Genomic DNA, 24,752 nt, shown 5'->3' on the forward strand with positions numbered 1-24,752 from the left:
GGCGACCAACTCAGCCTTTTCTGCCTGCAATCTGCTAACAAGCGCCTTCAGTTGCTGAACATCTTGCTCCACCAGATTAGAGCACGCACCTTCAGAAACCGAATCAGCTTTGATTCGTTTGGCCTCCTTGCGCAGACGGTTTGTGTGCTCCTGCTCCCTTTTCTCCCTCAGCTGTTCCTGTTGTCTTTCCAGATTCTCCCACTCTGTGTCAAAGAACGTTTTCATTGCTTTTATCTCTTGCTCGAGACGGCAACTCAATTGTTCTAATTGCTGTTGTAATTTGAAATGGAGTTGAGTTCGAGCCCGGTGTTCCTCAGACTTGTGCATGTCTGTAAACTGGACAGACTCAGAATTCTCTGCCAAACTATGTTGTTGTTGTTCAGTGGAATTCTGTTCTGAAACTTTGTTCTCCTTTGAAGCATCAGTATTTATGCACTCCTCCGTTTTTCCAACCTTAGTCAGCAAGTCCATTGTAGACTTGTCTTTCGCACCTGGGCTGGTCTTGTCGTCATCCGTTTCAGAGTCTGAGCTGATTGTCTTCACCGAGTTCTCACTCGTTATTGCTTTTAGGTAGTGCCATTCCATGTTTATTTCCCTGATCCACTCCCGTCCCAGAAGTGGTGGACCTCCCTCGGGTAGTACATATAAGTCCATTCCTTGGTGTTCTTTGCCCCTGTCTCTCACCTTGACTTGTATCTTTCCCATGGGGTATACTTTATGCCCCGTGTATGTCTGCAATACGATCTTGGTATCTCTCAAGGGTATATGTGAGAATAGCCGGTTGTAATCCCTTCGATTTATGACTGATAGGGCTGATCCTGTGTCCAATTCCATTTTCACTTGGACTCCGGCTACTTTTAGTGTGACCCAGATAGTTTGTAGGTCAGCTTCCTTACTCCCATTGTGAATTCTCAGACTACCCAGTTCCTGGCCGTTCGGGTCTGAATCCGAATTCTGTTCATCTGAACTCTTCTCAGCCACCTTGTGTACCTTGCTGTACTTTTCCTGCGGTGACTTTTTTCTGTTGTTGGTCTTCTTTCCTGACCGGCATACTTTAGCTATGTGACCAAGCTTGCCACATTTTCTACATTCCTGGTTTTTAAACCAGCATTGGTTCTGGTCGTGTGTTGTCTTCCCACAACGATAACATTTTGTTGTACCCGAAGTCATTTGATCCACGCTGAGTACCGCTGCCTTCAGCTGCATTTCCGCAGTGCCTCTCGCGGCTGCTTCGTGTGATGCTGCAATAAGGACAGCCTTGTCAAGTGTAAGATCGTTCTCTTCGAGCAGTCGCTTTTGTGTTCCTTCCTTCAACAACCCGCACACGAACTTGTCTCTCAATGCCTCTGTCAGATTTTCCCCAAACTGGCAGTATTTCGCTAGTCTACGCAGTTCGACCAAGTATTCCGCGTTGCTTTCCTCTTTCCGTTGCGTTCTCGCATAAAATTTCAATCGTTCCGCCAACATCAGCGGTGTGGGGTTCAAATGATCCTTCAGGGCAGCAACAATATCAGCGAAAGTCTGATCCGCCGGTTTAGCTGGTGATAGAAGATGCTTCAATAGCCCGTATGTCTTTGCCCCCATTGCGTTTAATAAGGTGAGAGCTTAATCATCATCTGCTATTTTATTGGCCTCACAATATATCTCGATGCGTTCTACGTACGTGGCCAAATCTTCCACCTCGGAATTGAAGTTGTTGATGTTACCATGCTTAGGCATCTTCACTATCTCTCACTATCTTTCTGCGAAACAAACACGAAATTTTTCTTTAACTTTTTTTTCAAAATGGCGGTTTCCCGCGCTTGTCTTCTTCCCCGCCCACTTTCAAAATGGCGGTTTCCCGCTTCTGTCTTCTTCCCCGCCTACTGGCGGCTTCCCGCGTTTCTTCCCCTGGCGGGAGGGGTAAGCTTTCCTTCGGGCGACGACCGCTGGCTTTCGGAGTTCGCAGCCTGCGCGCCGGCTTCAGTGCGTTCCTTGTTCCCTTTTCTCGGCCGGCAACCGGCGCTGGGGACAACCCGTTGGCGGCGAACAGTTCCAGCCGCTGGGCGGAATCTCGCTCGGTCTCCCTCGCTCGGTCCCGTTCCCCCTTCACTCGGGCTCTGTCTCTCCCTCAACGGCTTCCAATCGCGCCTCCCAGCCCTCTCGCAGTCCGGTCCTTTCCTCCCCCGGCTGCGGCTGAGTTCTCCGCGGTTTTATTTATTTTTATATCCAGCCGCTGGGTGGAATCTCGCTCGGTCTCCCTCGCTCGGTCCTGTTCCCCCTTCACTCGGGCGCTGTCTCTCCCTCAGCGGCTTCCAATCGCGCCTCCCAGCCCTCTCGCAGTCCGGTCCTTTCCTCCCCCGGCTGCGGCTGAGTTCTCCGCGGTTTTATTTATTTTTATATCTTCCCGCGCCTTACGATCCCGGTCGCAGCGCCTCGTGGCCTCGGTAGCTGCCCGGCCTTTTTCGCCGGTCGCGGTCTAGCTGTCTCACGACGCTGTTGCGTCTCCCAGCCCGCTTGTAGCCTGGTCTCTCACACCGGCTGCGTTCCCGCTTGTACCGCGGCTTCCGTGCCCTACGCTGCCCCAGTCTCAGCGCCTCTGGGCCCGACTTCTGTCCGGCTCCTTTCCCCCGACCGTGGTCGAGTTCACCGCCCTTATCCTCCATTTCTTTTTATTTTCCCCCTACTCACAGTCAACGTGGCCGACTTGCTTCTCTTGGCTGATCAGCTCACTCACCGCCGTGGCAGAAGGGACAATAACAGCCTGTTGCTGATGGAAGGCTTCGTGTCTGAATCCTTCCTTCTTCCTTGCTCTGCAGACTCGAGTCTTCTCTGAGCAGAACGACGAGGGCGGGTGCCTCTTCTCGACGCTCGTTAACTGCTTCGGGTGTGTCGCTGCCGCAGGGTAAGATCGAACCCGTCGCCACTGTAAAGTCTGTGGGTTATATGGTGAATTAATACACAGACTACAAGAGTAACTTTAACAGGACTTTACTATTCGAAGGTCAGGGCGAATCTGCCCAATAAAACCTTACACAGCACTTATATACCGGTGTGGTCACCACCGGTATTACAGTATACAGCAGCCAAGATAAAGTAGTGCAACACCTAAAATAGTTCTCTTAAAGGTGGACGGTTACATACAATAGTTCTCTTAAAGGTAGAACGGTTACATACACTACAGTTCTCTCATTAATTTGTGACCTGGTTCTCTCATTAATTTGTGACCTGGTTCTCTCATTAATTTGTGACCTGGTTCTCTCATTAATTTGTGACCTGGTTCTGGTGTTTATTTGTGACTTGGTTCTGATGTTAATTTGTGACCTGGTTCTGGTGTTAATTTGTGACCTGGTTCTGGTGTTAATTTGTGACTTGGTTCTGGTGTTAATTTGTGACCTGGTTCTGGTGTTAATTTGTGACCTGGTCCTTGTGTTAATTTGTGACCTGGTTCTGGTGTTAATTTGTGACTTGGTTCTGGTGTTAATTTGTGACCTGGTTCTGGTGTTAATTTGTGACCTGGTTCTGGTGTTAATTTGTGACCTGGTTCTGGTGTTAATTTGTGACCTGGTTCTGGTGTTAATTTGTGACCTGGTTCTGGTGTTAATTTGTGACCTGGTTCTGATGTTAATTTGTTAACTGGTTCTGGTGTTAATTTGTGACCTGGCTCTGGTGTTGATTTGTGACCTGGTACTGATGTTAATTTGTGACCTGGTTCTGATGTTAATTTGTGACCTGGTTCTGATATTAATTTGTTAACTGGTTCTGGTGTTAATTTGTGACCTGGCTCTGGTGTTAATTTGTGACCTGGCTCTGGTGTTGATTTGTGACCTGGTACTGATGTTAATTTGTGACCTGGTTCTGATGTTAATTTGTGACCTGGTTCTGATGTTAATTTGTGACCTGGTTCTGGTGTTAATTTGTGACCTGGTTCTGATGTTAATTTGTGACCTGGTTCTGATGTTAATTTGTGACCTGGTTCTGATGTTAATTTGTGACCTGGTTCTGATGTTAATTTGTGACCTGGTTCTGGTGTTAATTTGTGACCTGGTTCTGATGTTAATTTGTGACCTGGTTCTGGTGTTAATTTGTGACCTGGTTCTGATGTTAATTTGTGACCTGGTTCTGATGTTAATTTGTGACCTGGTTCTGATGTTAATTTGTGACCTGGTTCTGGTGTTAATTTGTGACCTGGTTCTGATGTTAATTTGTGACCTGGTTCTGATGTTAATTTGTGACCTGGTTCTGGTGTTAATTTGTGACCTGGTTCTGGTGTTAATTTGTGACCTGGTTCTGATGTTAATTTGTGACCTGGTTCTGGTGTTAATTTGTGACCTGGTTCTGGTGTTAATTTGTGACCTGGTTCTGATGTTAATTTGTGACCTGGTTCTGGTGTTAATTTGTGACCTGGTTCTGATGTTAATTTGTGACCTGGTTCTGCTGTTAATTTATGACCTGGTTCTGCTGTTAATTTGTGACCTGGTTCTGATGTTAATTTGTGACCTGGTTCTGGTGTCAATTTGTGACCTGGCTCTGATATTAATTTGTGACCTGGTTCTGATGTTAATATGTGACCTGGTTCTGATGTTAATATGTGACCTGGTTCTGATGTTAATTTGTGACCTGGTTCTGATGTTAATTTGTGACCTGGTTCTGATGTTAATTTGTGACCTGGTTCTGATGTTAATTTGTGACCTGGTTCTGATGTTAATTTGTGACCTGGCTCTGATGTTAATTTGTGACCTGGTTCTGATGTTAATTTGTGACCTGGTTCTGATGTTAATTTGTGATCTGGTTCTGATGTTAATTTGTGACCTGGTTCTGGTGTTAATTTGTGACCTGGTTCTGATGTTAATTTGTGACCTGGTTCTGTTGTTAATTTGTCACCAGGTTCTGGTGTTAATTTGTGACTTGGTTCTGATGTTAATTTGTGACCTGGTTCTGATATTAATTTGTGACCTGGTTCTGATATTAATTTGTGACCTGGTTCTGATGTTAATTTGTGACCTGGTTCTGGTGTTAATTTGTGACCTGGTTCTGTTGTTAATTTGTCACCAGGTTCTGGTGTTAATTTGTGACTTGGTTCTGATGTTAATTTGTGACCTGGTTCTGATATTAATTTGTGACCCGGTTCTGATATTAATTTGTGATCTGGTTCTGATGTTAATTTGTGACCTGGTTCTGGTGTTAATTTGTGACCTGGTTCTGTTGTTAATTTGTGACCTGGTTCTGATATTAATTTGTGACCGGGTTCTGATATTAATTTGTGACCTGGTTCTGATGTTAATTTGGGACCTGTTTCTGGTGTTAATTTGTGACCTGGTTCTGTTGTTAATTTGTGACCTGGTTCTGATATTAATTTGTGACCTGGTTCTGATATTAATTTGTGACCTGGTTCTGATATTAATTTGGGACCTGGATCTGGTGTTAATTTGTGACCTGGTTCTGTTGTTAATTTGTGACCTGGTCCTGATATTAATTTGTGACCTGGTTCTGGTGTTAATTTGTGACCTGGTTCTGGTGTTAATTTGTGACCTGGTTCTGATGTTAATTTGTGACCTGCTTCTGATGTTAATTTGTGACCTGGTTCTGATGTTAATTTGTGACCTGGTTCTGGTGTTACATAAGAACATAAGAAATAGGAGCAGGAGTAGGCCAATCGGCCCCTCGAGCCTGCTCCACCATTCAATAAGATCATGGCTGATCTGATCCTAACCTCAAGACTTCTATCACTCTGCATCCACCCGAACCCATGTGATCTCCCGGGAGAGGCGAAAAACCAGATAAAGACCCAATGGACAATTTGGGAGAAAAAAATCTGGGAAAGTCCTCTCCGACCCATCTAGGCGATCGAAATTCTTCCAGGAGATCACTCTGTCCCTATATTTTCTACAGTACTTACCTTCTGTAAAGGCGATCTCCACCCCAGCCAGGAACAGGAATAAAACCATCTCCTGAAATCTAACACAGAATTAGAACACAGTAGGAGCAGAACAAGGCTACACGGCCCCTGGGCCCACTCCACTACCCACAGGGCCATGACCATTCCGAACCTAGACTCATGTCCAATTTCCTGCCCGCTCCCCGTAACCCTTAATTCCCTTTACTTCTAGGAAACTATCTATTTCTGTTTTAAATTTGTTTAATGATGTAGCTTCCACAGCTTTCTGGGGCAGCAAATTCCACAAACCTACCACCCTCTGAGTGAAGAAGTTTCTCCTCATCTCAGTTTTGAATGAGCAGCCCCTTATTTTAAGATTATGCCCCCTAGTTCTAGTTTCACCCATCATTGGGAACATCCTCACTGCATCCACCCGATCAAGCCCCTTCACAATCTTATATGTTTCAATAAGATCGCCTCTCATTCTTCTGAACTCCAATGAGTAGAGTCCCAATCTACTCAACCTCTCCTCATATGACCACCCCCTCATCCCCGGGATTAACCGAGTGAACCTTCTTTGTACTGACTCGAGAGCAAGTATGTCTTTTCTTAAGTATGGACACCAAAACTGTATGCAGTATTCCAGGTGCGGTCTCACCAATACCTTGTACAACTGCAGCAATACCTCCCTGTTTTTATATTCCATCCCCCTAGCAATAAAAGCCAACATTCCATTGGCCTTCTTAATCACTTGCTGCACCTGCATACTAACTTTTTGAGTTTCGTGCACCAGGACCCCCAGATCCCTTTGTACTACAGTACTTCCCAGTTTCTTGCCATTAAGATAATAACTTGCTCTATGATTTTTCCTGCCAAAGTGCATAACCTCACACTTTCCAGTATTGTATTCCATCTGCCAAATCTCTGCCCACTTACTTAGCCTGTCTATGTCCCTTTGCAGGTTTTTTATGTCCTCCTCACTCACTACTTTCCGTCCCATCTTTGTATCATCTGCAAACTTTGATATGTTACACTCGGTCCCCTCCTCCAAATCGTTAATATAGATTGTAAAGAGTTGGGGACCCAGCACTGACCCCTGCGGAACACCACTAGTTACTGGTTGCCAATCTGAGAATGAACCATTTATCCCAACTCTCTGCTTTCTGTTAGAGAGCCAATCCTCCACCCACGCCAGAATATTACCCCCAATCCCGTGATTTTTTTATCTTGAGCAATAATCTTTTGTGTGGCACCTTGTCAAATGCCTTTTGGAAGTCTAAATACACTACGTCCACTGGTTCCCCTTTATCCACCCTGTATGTTACTTCCTCAAAAAACTCAAGCACATTTGTCAAACATGACTTCCCCTTCATGAAACCATGCTGAGTTTGTCCTATTAAATTATGTTTATCCAAATGTCCCGTTACTGTCTCCTTAATAATGGACTCTAACATTTTACCAACCACAGATGTTAGGCTAACAGGTCTATAGTTTCCAGCCTTCTGCCTACTACCCTTTTTAAATAAGGGTATTACATTAGCAGTTTTCCAATCTGCCGGGACCTTTGCTGAGTCCAGTGCGTTTTGGAAAATTATTACCAATGCATCCACAATCCCTACCGCTACTTCCCTCAAGACCCGAGGATGCAAGCCATCAGGTCCAGGGGATTTATCCGCCTTGAGTCCCATTATTTTACCAAGTACCACTTCCTTAGTGATTTTAATCGTATTTAGTTCCTCCCCGCCTAGAGCCCCCTGTTTGTCCAGTGTTGGGATATTCTTAGTGTCCTCTACTGTAAAGACTGATGCAAAACAATTGATCAGTGTTTTTGCCATCTCCATGTTTCCCACCATTAATTTCCCGCTCTCATCCTCTAAGGGACCAACATTTACTTTACCCACCCTTTTTCTTTTTATATAACTATAGAATCTTTTACTGTCTGTTTTTATATTTTTTGCTAATTTACTTTCATAATCTATCTTCCCTTTCTTAATCAATCTTTTAGTTATTTTTTGCTGTCTTTTAAAGACTTCCCAATCTTCCATCCTCCCACTAGATTTGGCTACCTTATATGCCCTTGTTTTTAGTCGGATACGATCCTTAATTACTTTACTTAACCACGGATGGCTATCTTTTCTTTTACACCCTTTTTTCCTCAGTGGAATATATATTTTTTGGAAGTTGTAAAATAACTCCTTAAATGTACACCACTGATCATGTACCGTCTTACCCTTTAATTTGTGACCTGGTTCTGACATTAATTTGTGACCTGGTTCTGGTGTTAATTTGTGACCTGGTTCTGGTGTTAATTTCTGACCTGGTTCTGGTATTAATTTGTGACCTGGTTCTGATATTAATTTGTGACCTGGTTCTGGTGTTAATTTGTGACCTGGTTCTGATGTTAATTTGTGACCTGGTTCTGGTGTTAATTTGTTACGTGGTTCTGGTGTTAATTTGTGACCTGCTTCTGGTGTTAATTTGTGACCTGGTTCTGGTGTGAATTTGTGACCTGGTTCGGATGTTAATTTGTGACCTGGATCGGGTGTTAATTTCTGACCAGGTTCTGATGTTAACTTGTGACCTGGTTCTGTTGTTAATTTGTAACCTGGTTCTGGTGTTAATTTGTGACCTGGTTCTGGTGTTAATTTGTGACCTGGTTCTGGTGTTAATTTGTGACCTGGTTCTGGTATTAATTTGTGACCTGGTTCTGGTGTTAATTTGTGACCTGGTTCTGGTGTTAATTTGTGACCTGGTTCTGGTGTTAATTTGTGACCTGGTTCTGGTGTTAATTTGTGACCTGGTTCTGATGTTAATTTGTGACCTGGCTCTGGTATTAATTTGTGACCTGGTTCTGGTGTTAATTTGTGACCTCGTTCTGGTGTTAATTTGTGACCTGGTTCAGATGTTAATTTGTGACCTGGTTCTGATGTTAATTTGTGACCTGGTTCTGATATTAATTTGTGACCTGGTTCTGGTGTTAATTTGTGACCTGGTTCTGGTGTTAATTTGTGACCTGGTTCTGATATTAATTTGTGACCTGGTTCTGGTGTTAATTTGTGACCTCGTTCTGGTGTTAATTTGTGACCTGGTTCTGATGTTAATTTGTGACCTGGTTCTGGTGTTAATTTGTGACCTGGTTCTGGTGTTAATTTGTGACCTGGTTCTGGTGTTAATTTGTGACCTGGTTCTGGTGTTAATTTGTGACCTGGTTCTGATATTAATTTGTGACCTGGTTCTGATGTTAATTTGTGACCTGGTTCTGGTGTTAATTTGTGACCTGGTTCTGGTGTTAATTTGTGACCTGGTTCTGGTGTTAATTTGTGACCTGGTTCTGGTGTTAATTTGTGACCTGGTTCTGATGTTAATTTGTGACCTGGTTCTGGTTGTAATTTGTGACCTGGTTCTGGTTTTAATTTGTGACCTGGTTCTGATGTTAATTTGTGACCTGGTTCTGATGTTAATTTGTGACCTGGTTCTGATGTTAATTTGTGACCTGGTTCTGGTTTTAATTTGTGACCTGGTTCTGATGTTAATTTTTGACCTGGTTCTGATGTTAATTTGTGACCTGGTTCAGATGTTAATTTGTGACCTGGTTCTGATATTAATTTGTGACCTGGTTCTGCTTTTAATTTGTGACCTGGTTCTGATGTTAATTTGTGACCTGGTTCTGATGTTAATTTGTGACCTGGTTCTGATGTTAATTTGTGACCTGGTTCTAATGTTAATTTGTGACCTGGTTCTGATGTTAATTTGTGACCTGGTTCTGATGTTAATTTGTGACCTGGTTCTGGTGTTAATTTGTGACCTGGTTCTGATATTAATTTGTGACCTGGTTCTGATGTTAATTTGTGACCTGGTTCTGGTTTTAATTTGTGACCTGGTTCTGATGTTAATTTGTGACCTGGTTCTGGTTTTAATTTGTGACCTGTTTCTGATGTTAATTTGTGACCTGGTTCTGATGTTAATTTGTGACCTGGTTCTGGTGTTAATTTGTGACCTGGTTCTGATGTTAATTTGTTACCTGGTTCTGATATTAATTTTTGACCTGGTTCTGATGTTAACTTGTGACCTGGTTCTGATGTTAATTTGTGACCTGGTTCTGGTGTTAATTTGTGACCTGGTTGTGTTGTTAATTTGTGACCTGCTTCTGATATTAATTTGTGACCTGGTTCTGGTGTTAATTTGTGACCTGGTTCTGGTGTTAGTTTCTGACCTGGTTCTGGTATTATTTTGTGACCAGGTTCTGATGTTAATTTGTGACCTGGTTCTGGTGTTAATTTGTGACCTCGTTCTCATGTTAATTTGTGGCCGTGGTTCTGATATTAATTTGTGACCTGGTTCTGATATTAATTTGTGACCTGGTTCTGATGTTAATTTGTGACCTGGTCCTGATATTAATTTGTGACCTGGTTCTGGTGTTAATTTGTGACCTGGTTCTGATATTAATTTGTGACCTGGCTCTGGTGTTAATTTGTGACCTGGTTCTGGTGTTAATTTGTGACCTGGTTCTGGTGTTAATTTCTGACCTGTTTCTGATGTTAATTTGTGACCTGGTTCTGGTGTTAATTTGTGACCTGGTTCTGATATTAATTTGTGATCTGGTTCTGATATTAATTTGTTACGTGGTTCTGGTGTTAATTTCTGACCAGGTTCTGATGTTAATTTGTGACCTGGTTCTGTTGTTAATTTGTTACCTCGTTCTGTTGTTAATTTGTGACCTGGTTCTGGTGTTAATTTGTGACCTGGTTCTGATGTTAATTTGTGACCTGGTTCTGCTGTTAATTTGTGACCTGGTTCTGCTGTTAATTTGTGACCTGGTTCTGCTGTCAATTTGTGACCTGTTTCTGGTGTCAATTTGTGACCTGGTTCTGATGTTAATTTGTGACCTCGTTCTCATGTTAATTTGTGGCCGTGGTTCTGATATTAATTTGTGACCTGGTTCTGATGTTAATTTGTGACCTGGTTCTGTTGTTAATTTGTGACCTGGTCCTGATATTAATTTGTGACCTGGTTCTGGTGTTAATTTGTGACCTGGTTCTGATGTTAATTTGTGACCTGGTTCTGATGTTAATTTGTGACCTGGTTCTGGTTTTAATTTGTGACCTGGTTCTGATGTTAATTTTTGACCTGGTTCTGATGTTAATTTGTGACCTGGTTCAGATGTTAATTTGTGACCTGGTTCTGATATTAATTTGTGACCTGGTTCTGCTTTTAATTTGTGACCTGGTTCTGATGTTAATTTGTGACCTGGTTCTGATGTTAATTTGTGACCTGGTTCTGATGTTAATTTGTGACCTGGTTCTAATGTTAATTTGTGACCTGGTTCTGATGTTAATTTGTGACCTGGTTCTGATGTTAATTTGTGACCTGGTTCTGGTGTTAATTTGTGACCTGGTTCTGATATTAATTTGTGACCTGGTTCTGATGTTAATTTGTGACCTGGTTCTGGTTTTAATTTGTGACCTGGTTCTGATGTTAATTTGTGACCTGGTTCTGGTTTTAATTTGTGACCTGTTTCTGATGTTAATTTGTGACCTGGTTCTGATGTTAATTTGTGACCTGGTTCTGGTGTTAATTTGTGACCTGGTTCTGATGTTAATTTGTTACCTGGTTCTGATATTAATTTTTGACCTGGTTCTGATGTTAACTTGTGACCTGGTTCTGATGTTAATTTGTGACCTGGTTCTGGTGTTAATTTGTGACCTGGTTGTGTTGTTAATTTGTGACCTGCTTCTGATATTAATTTGTGACCTGGTTCTGGTGTTAATTTGTGACCTGGTTCTGGTGTTAGTTTCTGACCTGGTTCTGGTATTATTTTGTGACCAGGTTCTGATGTTAATTTGTGACCTGGTTCTGGTGTTAATTTGTGACCTCGTTCTCATGTTAATTTGTGGCCGTGGTTCTGATATTAATTTGTGACCTGGTTCTGATATTAATTTGTGACCTGGTTCTGATGTTAATTTGTGACCTGGTTCTGGTGTTAATTTGTGACCTGGTTCTGTTGTTAATTTGTGACCTGGTTCTGATATTAATTTGTGACCTGGCTCTGGTGTTAATTTGTGACCTGGTTCTGGTGTTAATTTGTGACCTGGTTCTGGTGTTAATTTCTGACCTGTTTCTGATGTTAATTTGTGACCTGGTTCTGGTGTTAATTTGTGACCTGGTTCTGATATTAATTTGTGATCTGGTTCTGATATTAATTTGTTACGTGGTTCTGGTGTTAATTTCTGACCAGGTTCTGATGTTAATTTGTGACCTGGTTCTGTTGTTAATTTGTTACCTCGTTCTGTTGTTAATTTGTGACCTGGTTCTGGTGTTAATTTGTGACCTGGTTCTGATGTTAATTTGTGACCTGGTTCTGCTGTTAATTTGTGACCTGGTTCTGCTGTTAATTTGTGACCTGGTTCTGCTGTCAATTTGTGACCTGTTTCTGGTGTCAATTTGTGACCTGGTTCTGATGTTAATTTTTTACCTGTTTCTAATGTTAATTTGTGACCTGGTTCTGGTGTTAATTTGTGAGCTGGTTCTGGTGTTAATTTGTTCACTGGTTCTGATATTAATTTGTGACCTGGTTCTGGTGTTAATTTGTTAACTGGTTCTGATATTAATTTGTGACCTGGTTCTGATGTTGATATGTGACATGGTTTTGGTGTTAATTTGTTACCTGTTTCTAATGTTAATTTGTGACCTGGTTCTGTGGTTAATTTGTGACCTGGTTCTGATGTTAATTTGTGACCTGGTTCTGTGGTTAATTTGTGACCTGGTTCTGATGTTAATTTGTGACCTGGTTCTGATATTAATTTGTGACCTGATTCTGGTGTTAATTTGTGACCTGGTTCTGATGTTAATTTGTGACCTGGTTCTGATATTAATTTGTGACCTGATTCTGGTGTTAATTTGTGACCTGGTTCTGTTGTTAATTTGTGACCTGGTTTTGATGTTAATTTGTGACCTGGTTCTGATGTTAATTTGTGACCTCGTTCTGATATTAATTTGTGACCTGATTCTGGTGTTAATTTGTGACCTGATTCTGGTGTTAATTGGTGACCTGGTTCTGGTGTTAATTTGTGACCTGGTTCTGATGTTAATTTGTGACCTGGTTTTGATGGTAATTTGTGACCTGATTCTGGTGTTAATTTGTGACCTGGTTCTGGTCTTAATTTGTGACATGGTTCTGATGTTAATTTGTGACCTGGTTCTGTGGTTAATTTATGACCTGATTCTGTTGTTAATTTGTGACCTGGTTCTGGTTTTAATTTGTGACCTGATTCTGTTGTTAATTTGTGACCTGGTTCTGATGTTAATTTGTGACCTGGTTCTGATGTTAATTTTTTACCTGTTTCTAATGTTAATTTGTGACCTGGTTCTGGTGTTAATTTGTGACCTGGTTCTGGTGTTAATTTGTTCACTGGTTCTGATATTAATTTGTGACCTGGTTCTGGTGTTAATTTGTTAACTGGTTCTGATATTAATTTGTGACCTGGTTCTGATGTTGATATGTGACATGGTTTTGGTGTTAATTTGTTACCTGTTTCTAATGTTAATTTGTGACCTGGTTCTGTGGTTAATTTGTGACCGGGTTCTGATGTTAATTTGTGACCTGGTTCTGGTGTTAATTTCTGACTAGGTTCTGATGTTAATTTGTTAACTGTGGTGTTAATTTATTATACGGTTCTGGTGTTAATTTGTTAACTGGTTCTGATGTTAATTTGTGACCTGGTTCTGGTGTTGATTTGTGACCTGGTTCTGGTGTTAATTTGTGACCTGGTCTTGGTTTTAATTTTTGACCTGGTTCTAATGTTAATTTGTGACATGATTTTGGTGTCAATTTCTTACCTGGTTCTCATGTTAATTTGTGACTTGGTCTTGCTTTTAATTTGTTACCTGGTTATGATGTTAATTTGTGATCTGTTTCTGATGTTAATTTGTGACCTTGTTCTGATATTAATTTGTGACCTGGTTCTGATATTAATTTGTGACCTGGTTCTGGTGTCAATTTGTGACCTGGTTCTGATGTTAATTTGTTGCCTGGTTCTGATGTTAATTTGTGACCTGGTTCTGATGTTAATTTGTGACCTGGTTCTGATGTTAATTTGTGATCTGGTTCTGATGTTAATTTGTGACCAGGTTCTGATGTTAATTTGTGACCTGGTTCTGATGGTAATTTGTGACCTGGTTCTGATGTTAATTTGTGACCAGGTTCTGATGTTAATTTGTGACCAGGTTCTGATGTTAATTTGTGACCTGGTTCTGATGGTAATTTGTGACCTGGTTCTGATGTTAATTTGTGACCAGGTTCTGATGTTAATTTGTGACCAGGTTCTGGTGTTAATTTGTGACCTGGTTCTGATATTAATTTGTGACCTGGTTCTGGTGTTAATTTGTTAACTGGTTCTGATATTAATTTGTGACCTGGTTCTGATGTTGATATGTCGCATGGTTCTGGTGTTAATTTGTTACCTGTTTCTGATATTAATTTGTGACCGGGTTCTGATGTTAATTTGTGACCTGGTGTTAATTTATCACCTGCCCAACGCGAGCCAAGAACACACTAGATCACGTTTACACTCCATTCCGGGATGGATACAAGGCCCTCCCCCGCCCTCCCTTCAGCAAATCAGATCACGACTCCATCCTGCTGCTACCCACCTATAGGCAGAAACTGAAACAGGAAAAGCCTGTGATGAGATCTCTACAACTCTGGTCGGATCAATCAGACGCTATGTTACAAGACTGTTTTGATTCCACTGACTGGGATATGTTTCGGAATGCCTCGGACAATGCCATCAACACATATACAGATTCAGTCATTAGTTTCATAAACAAGTGCATAGACGACGTCGTTCCGAGGATTGTTGTACGAACATTTCCCAACCAGAAACCATGGGTAAATGGCAATATTCGTGCTTTGCTAAAAGCACGGTCCATCGCATTCAACTCTGGGGACATGGATGAGTACAAGAAATCAAGGTACGACCTCAGAAAAACCATCAAAAATGCAAAAAGACAATACACGGACAAAGTGGAGTCACACTATCATAGCTCAGATTCGCAAAGGATGTGGAGTGGACTACAATCTATTACAGACTACAAAGGGAAACCCAACTGTCATGCCCAGCAATGCCTCTCTCCCGGATGAGCTTAACACTTTTTACGCCCGGTTTGAGGCCAACAACAACTGGCCTGTTACAAGGGCGCCCGCGGCTCAGGACGACCGGGTCTTCTCAATCTCCGTGGCTGACGTGAGCAAGACCTTTAAGAGAGTGAACACCCACAAAGCACCCGGTCCAGATGGAATCCCTGGGCGTGTCCTTAGAGCATGCGCTGACCAGCTGGCAGCCGTGTTTACGGATATATTCAACCGTTCACTGTACCAGTCTGTAGTCCCCACCCGCTTCAAGATGACATCGGTTATTCCAGTGCCCAAAAAAACAAAAGTAACCTGTTTAAACGACTACCGCCCCATAGCACTCACTTCTGTCATCATGAAGTGCTTTGAGAGGCTGGTCAAAACCCACATCAACTCGTTACTACCTGACACACTGGACCCACTCCAATTTGCCTACCGCCCAAACAGATCTAGGGATGATGCCATCGCCACTGTACTGCACACTGCCTTATCACACCTGGATAAGAGGAACACCTATGTGAGAATGTTGTTCATTGATTATAGTTCAGCATTCAATACCATTATCCCCTCCAAGCTTGTCAACAAGCTCAGTGAGCTAGGACTTAACACCTCCCTATGCAACTGGATCCTGGACTTCCTGACGGGAAGACCCCAGGTGGTGAAAATAGGCAGAAACACCTCCTCCACACTGACCCTGAACACGGGAGCTCCACAGGGTTGTGTGCTCAGCCCCCTTCTGTACTCCCTGTTTACTCACGATTGCGTGGCCACGCACAACTTCAACTCCATCATCAAGTTTGCTGATGACACTACCATTGTAGGCCTGATCACAGATGGCGACGAGACAGGCTACAGGGAGGAGGTAAGAGCCCTAGGAGAATGGTGCAAGTACAACAACCTCTGCCTCAACATCAGCAAAACAAAGGAGATGATTGTGGACTACAGGAAGTGGCAGGGGGAGGGACACACCCCAATCTACATCGAAGGGGCTGCGGTGGAGAGGGTCAGCAGCTTCAAATTCCTGGGTGTATTCATTACGGAGGACTTAACGTGGTCTCATCACATCGACGTTGTAACCAAGAAGGCATGCCAACGCCTGTTCTTCCTCAGGAGACTGAAGAAATTTGGAATGGCCCCCCTGATTCTCACCAACTTCTACCGGTGCACCATCGAGAGTATCCTGTCCGGCTGCATCACTACCTGGTATGGCAACTGCACCGCCACAGACTGCAAGGCTCTACAGATGGTGGTGAAAGCTCCACAACACACTATAGGAATTAAACTACCTGCTGTGCAGGATATCTACCCCGAGAGGTGCCGGGGGAAGGCCCTGAGAATCATTAAAGACGCGAGTCACCCCAGCCACAACCTCTTCGCCCTGCTCCCGTCCGGTAAGAGATACCGAAGCATACGGTCTCGTACCAACAGGTTTCGAAACAGCTTCTACCCCCAGGCCATAAGACTCATGAACGATTAATTTATTATTATTTATTACTGTTGTTTTATTTATTAATACTGTATTTCTATTAGTATTTTTATCATTGTTATGCCATATTTATTCCAATGTTGGGAGGACTCGTAAAAATCAACATTTCATTGTGCAGTACACACGTCTGCTGCATATATGACAAATAAAATTGAATTGAAATGTTAATTTGTGACCTGGTTCTGGTGTTAATTTGTGACCAAGTTCTGATGTTAATTTGTGACCTGGTTCTTGTATTAATTTGTGACCTGGTTCTGATGTTAATTTGTGACTAGGTTCTGATGTTAATTTGTGACCTGGTTCTGGTGTTAATTTGTGACCAAGTTCTGATGTTAATTTGTGATCTGGTTCTGGTTAATTTGTGATCTGGTTCTGATGTTAATTTGTGATCTGGTTCTGGTGTTAATTTGTGATCTGGTTCTGATGTTAATTTGTGACCTGGTTCTGATGTTAATTTGTGACCTGGTTCTGATGTTAATTTGTGACCTGGTTCTGATGTTAATTTGTGACCTGGTTCTGATGTTAATTTGTGACCTGGTTCTGGTGTTAATTTGTGACCTGGTTCTAGTGTTAATTTGTGACCTGGTTCTGGTGTTAATTTGTGACCTGGTTCTGGTGTTAATTTGTGACCTGGTTCTCGCGTTAATTTGTGACCTGGTTCTGATGTTAATTTGTGACCTGGTTCTGATGTTAATTTGTGACCAGGTTCTGGTGTTAATTTGTGACCTGGTTCTGATGTTAATTTGTGACCTGGTTCTGGTGTTAATTTGTGACCTGGTTCTGATGTTAATTTGTGATCTGGTTCTGATGTTAATTTGTGATCTGGTTCTGGTGTTAATTTGTGATCTGGTCCTGATGTTAATTTGTGACCTGGTTCTGGTGTTAATTTGTGACCTGGTTCTGATGTTAATTTGTGATCTGGTTCTGATGTTAATTTGTGACCAGGTTCTGGTGTTAATTTGTGACCTGGTTCTGATGTTAATTTGTGACCTGGTTCTGGTGTTAATTTGTGACCTGGTTCTGATGTTAATTTGTGACCTGGTTCTGGTGTTAATTTGTGACCAAGTTCTGATGTTAATTTGTGATCTGGTTCTGATGTTAATTTGTGATCTGGTTCTGGTGTTAATTTGTGATCTGGTCCTGATGTTAATTTGTGACCAGGTTCTGATGTTAATTTGTGACCTGGTTCTGGTGTTAATTTGTGACCTGGTTCTGATGTTAATTTGTGACCTGGTTCTGGTGTTAATTTGTGACCTGGTTCTGATGTTAATTTGTGACCAGGTTCTGGTGTTAATTTGTGACCTGGTTCTGGTGTTAATTTGTGACCTGGTTCTGGTGTTAATTTGTGACCTGGTTCTGGTGTTAATTTGTGACCTGGTTCTGGTGTTGATTTGTGACCTGAGGGAAGATTTTTTGATATCGGAGCAGGCGGGTGTGGAGGTGGGAAAGTCAGATTCAAAGACGTTGGGTTCGGAACCAGCCTCCAACCCGCCTCCGTGGGATTTTACCCGTGCCGGTTTTGGAGGTCGGGAAAGGCTCCTGCCTCCAGCTGGCCATTGCGCTATTTAACATCCTTAAATGCTTGTTCAGGACCTCTCTGAGCCTATTTTGAGAGGCCCTCCTGATTTTTCCAGTGTTGCAGCGTGCTCCAAGCAACTCCTGAACCACGCCAGGTAAACCAGCCGGTTTGACTCGTGGGTGGCCTCCTCACTGCTGCAGGTCTAACGAGGCATCGTTCCCTGCAGCAAGGATTACTTACAGGTGCCAGTCCTTGGCTTTAAAAGGTCTCTGAGCACTTTTAGAAGGCCTTCCGAAGTCGGAGGTGCGGCATCTTGACTCCATCAACTGTGGGACTTCCTTGGAAGACGCTCTACCCACTTGCAATGAGCGCTTACCCAAAGGAAGCATCTACAAGCAGCATGGGAACCATTCATTTTTTTTCTGCATGGAACTCCGATGAGGATGAGAACCATCCAGGGCAACAGCAGAACCAGGCAGCTCAGCAGCAAAATCAGCAGGAGCCCCAACCTCCTGCTCAGCCACCTGATGCTGCACTGGGCAGAAGGCGCCAGCGCATCGAGGCACCTCGCCACAGGAGATACCCCCCACCGAGGGTTTACAGACAAAGGATGAACTACCTCAACATGAGTGAGCAGCAGTGCCAAAGGAGGTCGAGACTTTTGTGAGAGGTCGCCCGAGAGATCTGCGGACTGCTGCAGCAAGACCTGGTGCCCAGAGGAACGGGTGGACACCCCTTACCAGTGGCTGTCAAAGTCACCACCGCCCTCAACTTCTTTGCCTCAGGCTCCTTCCAGGGATCATCAGCAGACATCAGCGGCATCTCCCAGTCGGCCGCCCACAGTTGCATCACCCGGGTTACCGATGCCCTTTTCGCAAAGGTGTACAATTACATCCAGTTCTCAAGGGATCAAGTGAGTATAACCGTCCGTTCGGTTGGATTTGCAAATATGGCAGGCATGCCAATGGTGCAGGGCGTCATAGACTGCACACATGTGGCCCTTAGGGCACCCCATCACAACCCAGCTATCTTTGTCAACCGCAAGGGCTTCCACTCCCTCAACGTACAGCTGGTGTGTAACCACAAGAAGGAGTTCTTGCATGTTTGCGCCAAGTTCTGTGGAAGTTGCCATGACTCTTTCATCCTGCGGCACTCTAGTGTTCCTCCGCTTTTCATTCCACCAAACCAACTTAATGGATGGCTCCTTGGTGACAAAGGCTATCCCCTGAAGAAGGGGCTAATGACGCCGATCAGGAGGCCAGCTAACTAGGCTGAAGAGTGCTACAACGCCAGCCACACTTTGACCAGGTCCATCATCGAGCAAACCATTGGCTTATTGAAGATGCGCTTCCGATGCCTTGACTGATCAGGTGGAGCCCTGCAGTATACACCATACAGGGTCTCCAGAATGGTCGTGGTCTGCTGTGCACTGCACAACATCGCACAGCGTCGTGGCTTGCAGCTTCCTGATGAGCAAGCGGCTCAGTTCCAGCCCTCCTCAGATGAGGATCTGGAGGAGGAGGAGCAGGAGGAGGTCAGAGTGCCGGTGTATCGACCAGCGGCAGCACGTGAGCACATGGCTGCCCGTGATGCAAGGGATGAACTTACCATGGCCAGATTTGCATAGGTTGCCCAAGTTGGCACATGTCCTTGGCTCCATCCTAGGACATCATTGACAATGGACATGACTCTCTGGCCTCCTTTCACTCAGGCCACCAACCAGACAACGCAAGTGTGGCGGACACCGCAATGTGGAGCTGCCTAAGGCGAAAGAACAGATGGCATAACACCAACATTTTGGCATCAAATCATTTTAATGCTTTCCAACAGGGATGGCATTTCATCAATACACATAAACATTCACCCAATCTGCACACAGATCTGGAGCTTATATCCCTTGCCAGCTGTACCCACACAGCCTTGGTTTCTTTGGGAGGCCTCTTCCTCCGAGATGAGTGGAAGAGCACCTCCATGCTAGCTGTCACCCCCTCCAACAACATTTGCAGCGCCTCATCCGAGAGCCTCGGGGAGGCCCTTGCCTTGGAATTGGACATAGTGGTTTCTCAAAAGATGTTGGAGGTGGTGCAGGAGATGCAGAAATGCTGTGGAATGAGCCAAGGCAGCAAGAAGCCATGAAATCAGACTAGAAAAGTGCTGTCAACAGAGGCGAGTTTCAGTCCCAAAACACTAATTGAGCAAGGCATCCCACACCTCTGAAATCAAGTGGATAATCATGGGAAAATCGCAAAATTTTGAAACCTATCAGTGGAGGTGAGTTTCAAACCCACCCAAACTGAAACCCGCCTCCATCTTGCCTCCAGTGGGAAAATCGCCCCCATGGTTCTGATGTTAATTTGTGACCTGGTTCTGTTGTTAATTTGTGACCTGGTTCTGATGTTAATTTGTGACCTGGTTCTGGTGTTAATTTGTGACCTGGTTCTGGTGTTAATTTGTGACCTGGTTCTGGTGTTAATTTGTGACCTGGCTCTGGTGTTAATTTGTGACCTGGTTCTGATGTTAATTTGTGACCTGGTTCTGATGTTAATTTGTGACCTGGTTCTGATGTTAATTTGTGACCTGGTTCTGGTGTTAATTTGTGACCTGGTTCTGATGTTAATTTGTGACCTGGTTCTGATGTTAATTTGTGACCTGGTTCTGGTGTTAATTTGTGACCTGGTTCTGGTGTTAATTTGTGACCTGGTTCTGGTGTTAATTTGTGACCTGGTTCTGATGTTAATTTGTGACCTGGTTCTGATGTTAATTTGTGACCTGGTTCTGGTGTTAATTTGTGACCTGGTTCTGGTGTTAATTTGTGACCTGTTTCTGGTGTTAATTTGTGACCTGGTTCTGATGTTAATTTGTGACCTGGTTCTGTGGTTAATTTGTGACCTGGTTCTGATGTTAATTTGTGACCTGGTTCTGGTGTTAATTTGTGAACTGGTTCTGGAAGTACATCGCCGTTCCTTCATCGTCGCTGGGTCAAAATCCTGGAACTCCCTCCCTAACAGCACTGTGGGAATACCCTCACTACACAGACTGCAGCGTTTCAAGAAGGTGGCTCACCACCACCTTCTCAAGGGCAATAAATGCTAGCCTTGTCATCGACGCCCAGATCCCATGAATGAATTAAAAAAAATACAATTCTATAAGGGGTGCAGGAACAGAGAATCGTTGAAGGTGGTAGAACAGGTTGAAAAAGCGGTTTAAAAAGTATTTTAAGGGAGTCATAAGAAATAGGAGCAGGAATAGGCCACTTGGCCCCTCGAGCCCGCTCCTTAGATATTATGGGAATCCAGGGATATGGGGATAGTGCATGAAAGTGGAGATGAGGTCGAAGATCAGCCATGATCTTATTGAATGGGGGAGCAGGCTCGAGGGGCCGAATGGCCAACTCCTGCTCCTAATTCTTATTTTCTTATTTAAAGGGGTTAGATAAGCACATGAGGGAGAAAGGAATAGAAGGATGTGCTGATAGGGTGCGATGAAAAGAAAGAAAGACTTGCATTTCTGTAGCACCTTTCACGACCTCAGGACGTCCCAAAGCGCTTTACAACCAATTAAGTACTTTTTTTTGAAGTGTAGTCACTTGTAATGTAGGAAACGCGGCAGCCAATTTATGCACAGCAAGCTCCCACAAACCAGTGCAGATAATCTGTTTCAGTGATGTTGATTGAGGGTTAATATTGGCCAGGACAGGAGGCTCCTGTGGAGCATTCAACACCGGCATAGCCGGTTTCTGTGCTCTCCCGTGACCCCTGCTGGACCATGCAGGGGTCCATGGGGTCAGGTTCGAGCAGGATGGGGCTGGGCTGCGATGCCCTCGGCGGTTGAATAGCACCCGAGGGCGAGCTGGCACCCCCAGGATCGCCGGCCAGCACCAGTGAGTCAGTAAAAGTGGGGACTGACTGCACCTCCTGCTCAGGAGACGGAGCCTGGAAATAATCTGTCTGCTCGCACGAACTTGGCCACCGGCACAATTAATCCCCGAAATAAACTGTAATTAACACCGAGCCATTCAAAAAGAGCATGAGCTCACACGGACGCCTTGCTTGAATGAGTCATTCAGGAAATTTATACGCACTATCGAGGCTGCAGCTGACGAGAACAGGAAATATTTTTGCATGTGACGGGCTTATTTATAGAGCCTCCTGATTCATTCAGCTCTGCTAATCTTTTCCCTCCTTGGAAGGGGGGAAGCTTGCTTTGCCTCATGCGTAAAGTTTCCGATGGGGCTGGGTGAGCCGAGGGAGGAGAGAGCGGAGTCGGAGAGAATCCGATCCGGTTTCGACTCCCAAGGGGGTTTGTCGCTTTTAAAACACAGCCACCTTCTCCCATCTGTTGGCCTCGCGCCAACTGAGCTGGTTCTAAGCCATCAAGATTTTCTGGTCCTTCCAACTTTCTCCTGACCTGAAGACATTGCCTCCACACTGGGGTCCAGTTCTCCAAGTGCCCATCGCCCGCCTCTGGCTCCCCCGAGTGCTGACTCTTCACCTGCGCGCCAAGTCAGCGAGGCTTCACAGCTGAGGCCAATTTTCCCGTCGCTCGGCAGCCACGCGCGCACATTTCCGACCAGGGGCCCACTGGGTAGCTGATCAGGAGTAGCAACCCTGGCTGCTTTGTCCTTTCCCTAGTCCAGAGGTGCGGAATCCAACCGTAACAACCCCCCAAGCCCGCTACTGCCCTGGCTGTTTATCAGCTAACTCGGTACAGACCAGGGGTCAATCCTGAGGCCTTTCCGGAAAGACCGAGGCCCCGTCTGCTCTCTCAGGTGGATGTAAAAAATCCCATGGCACTATTTCAAAGAGGAGCAGGGGGATTCTCCCTGGTGTCCTGGGCCAATATTTATCCCTCAACCAACATCACTAAAACAAATTATCTGGTCATTAGCTCCCACAAACAGCAATGTGATAATGTGCACAGCCAATGAAGTACATTTGAAGTGTAGTCACTGTTGGGATGTAGGAAACGCAGCAGCCAATTTGCGCACAGCAAGCTCCCACAAACAGCAATGTGATAGTGACCAGATCATCTGTTTTTCTTATGTTGGTTGAGGGATAAATATTGACCAGGACACCAGGGAGAACTCCCCTGCTCTTCTTCAAAATTGTGCCATGGGATCCATTTTGTCCACCTGAGGGGGCAGCCGGGGCCTCGGTTTAACGTCTCATCTGAAAGACACTACTTCCGGCAGTGCAGCACTCCCTCAGCACTGCACTGGGAGTGTCGGCCTAGATTTTATGTGCTCAAGTCTCTGGAGTGGGACTGTGAGCCCACAACCTTCTGACTCGGAGGCGAGAGTGCTACCCACTGAGCCAGGGCTGGCACCTTATTGGAGTATTGGAAGGGCAGAGGAAAGTAAAGGACTGCTACAACATGAAGGTATTCCTAGATTATGCATCTGGAGGCAGCTTCCTGAACAGATGCCAGCAGTAACAAATCACTGGCTCTAACGCTGACTTACTGCATCAACCATTTTGCTATTTCTAAATTCTCCTTTCCTTCTTAACAGGTATGGTAAAATAGTTTCCACAAAAGCCATTTTGGACAAGACAACTAACAAGTGCAAAGGTAGGAGACTCTACTTCTACAGTAACTGATATTAAAGGACTTGTAAGCCAGGGCCGGGGGCACGATACATCCGTGGCACCCCCCCTCTCCCCTGTGCTGTAGGTGCACACCTGTAATTCCCGATGTCGGCATTCCCTGATTTTAATCCGCGCTGACAGGAGGCGGCATGGAGGGCGAGGAAGGTGGGAGAAGTGATTGCAGTGTGGAGTCGTTGTAAGGTGCTCCCATGCTCCTCCTGGAAGCCAGGAATTAAGCACTGTACAGGAATGATGTGAGATGTGCGGAGACCTGCTACAAGGGAGAGATAATATCACTGCGATTTGTTTGTATGGGAGTGTTCGACCAGTCTGATTCAATCTGGTACCATCAAAGTGTATGATAATTGAGTGAGATCTCGTGCTTTAGATGTGAGTAGAGGTAGGACATGCTCTGGTAACTATATCTGTACTGTGGGCAGTTCTGTGATACCCTTTTACGAAACCATTTAATGGACAATAGTTAGCTTTGCAAATCTGTTGAAATTGTGCCGAGTGATACCAGCAACGTTAAACTTTTCATATGAAATTCTGCTTCTTTCGTGAAAGTGTTAACAACAACAACTTGCATCTGTATCGCGCCTTTTAACATAGCTAAAATGTCCCAAGGGGCTTCATGGGCACGTAATCAGAAACAGAATTTGATCCCAAGCCACATAAGGAGATATTAGGGCAGGTGACCAAAGGCTTGGTCAAAGAGGTAGGTCTTAAGGAGCGTCTTAAAGGAGGAAAGAGAGGTAGCGAGGCGGAGAGGTTTAGGCAGGGAATTCCAGAGCTTAGGGCCTAGGCAGCTGAAAGCACGGCCACCAAAGGTTGAGCGATTATAATCAGGGATGCTCAAGAGGCCAGAATTAGAGGAGCGCAGATATCTCGGAGGGTTGTGGGGCTGGAGGAGATTACAGAGATAGGGAGGGGCGAGGCCATGGAGGAATTTGAAAACAAGGATGAGAATTTTGAAATCGAGGTGCTGCTTAACTGGGAGCCAATGTAGGTCAGCGAGCACAGGGGAGATGGGCGAACGGGACTTGGTGCGAGTTAGGACACAGGCAGCTGAGTTTTGGATCAGCTCAAGTTTACGGATAAATAAACAGGTTTGTGCCGCTGTGGGGATAGTGGATGCTTGTGCGTCCTTTGCTAATATGGCAGAACCTGATTTG

At 44.3% G+C, this 24,752-nt stretch overlaps 1 protein-coding gene across 4 annotated transcripts in view; it reads left to right on the plus strand.

The window, feature by feature from the left end:
• Window positions 1-24,752, plus strand: part of rbms2b (RNA binding motif, single stranded interacting protein 2b) — a 353,672-nt gene that overhangs the window by 225,017 nt on the left and 103,903 nt on the right. For all 4 annotated transcript variants that reach the window (XM_085972726.1, XM_085972725.1, XM_085972727.1 and 1 more), the window contains exon 3: window positions 23,502-23,560. In XM_085972726.1, coding sequence (XP_085828852.1) covers window positions 23,502-23,560 — 59 coding nt within the window. The remainder of the gene's footprint in view (window positions 1-23,501; window positions 23,561-24,752) is intronic.

This window comes from Somniosus microcephalus, chromosome 33 (assembly GCF_052327205.1).
Source record: "Somniosus microcephalus isolate GS21.2 chromosome 33, FLI_Smic_1.0, whole genome shotgun sequence".
In the NCBI taxonomy this organism is placed as follows: Eukaryota; Metazoa; Chordata; class Chondrichthyes; order Squaliformes; family Somniosidae; genus Somniosus; species Somniosus microcephalus.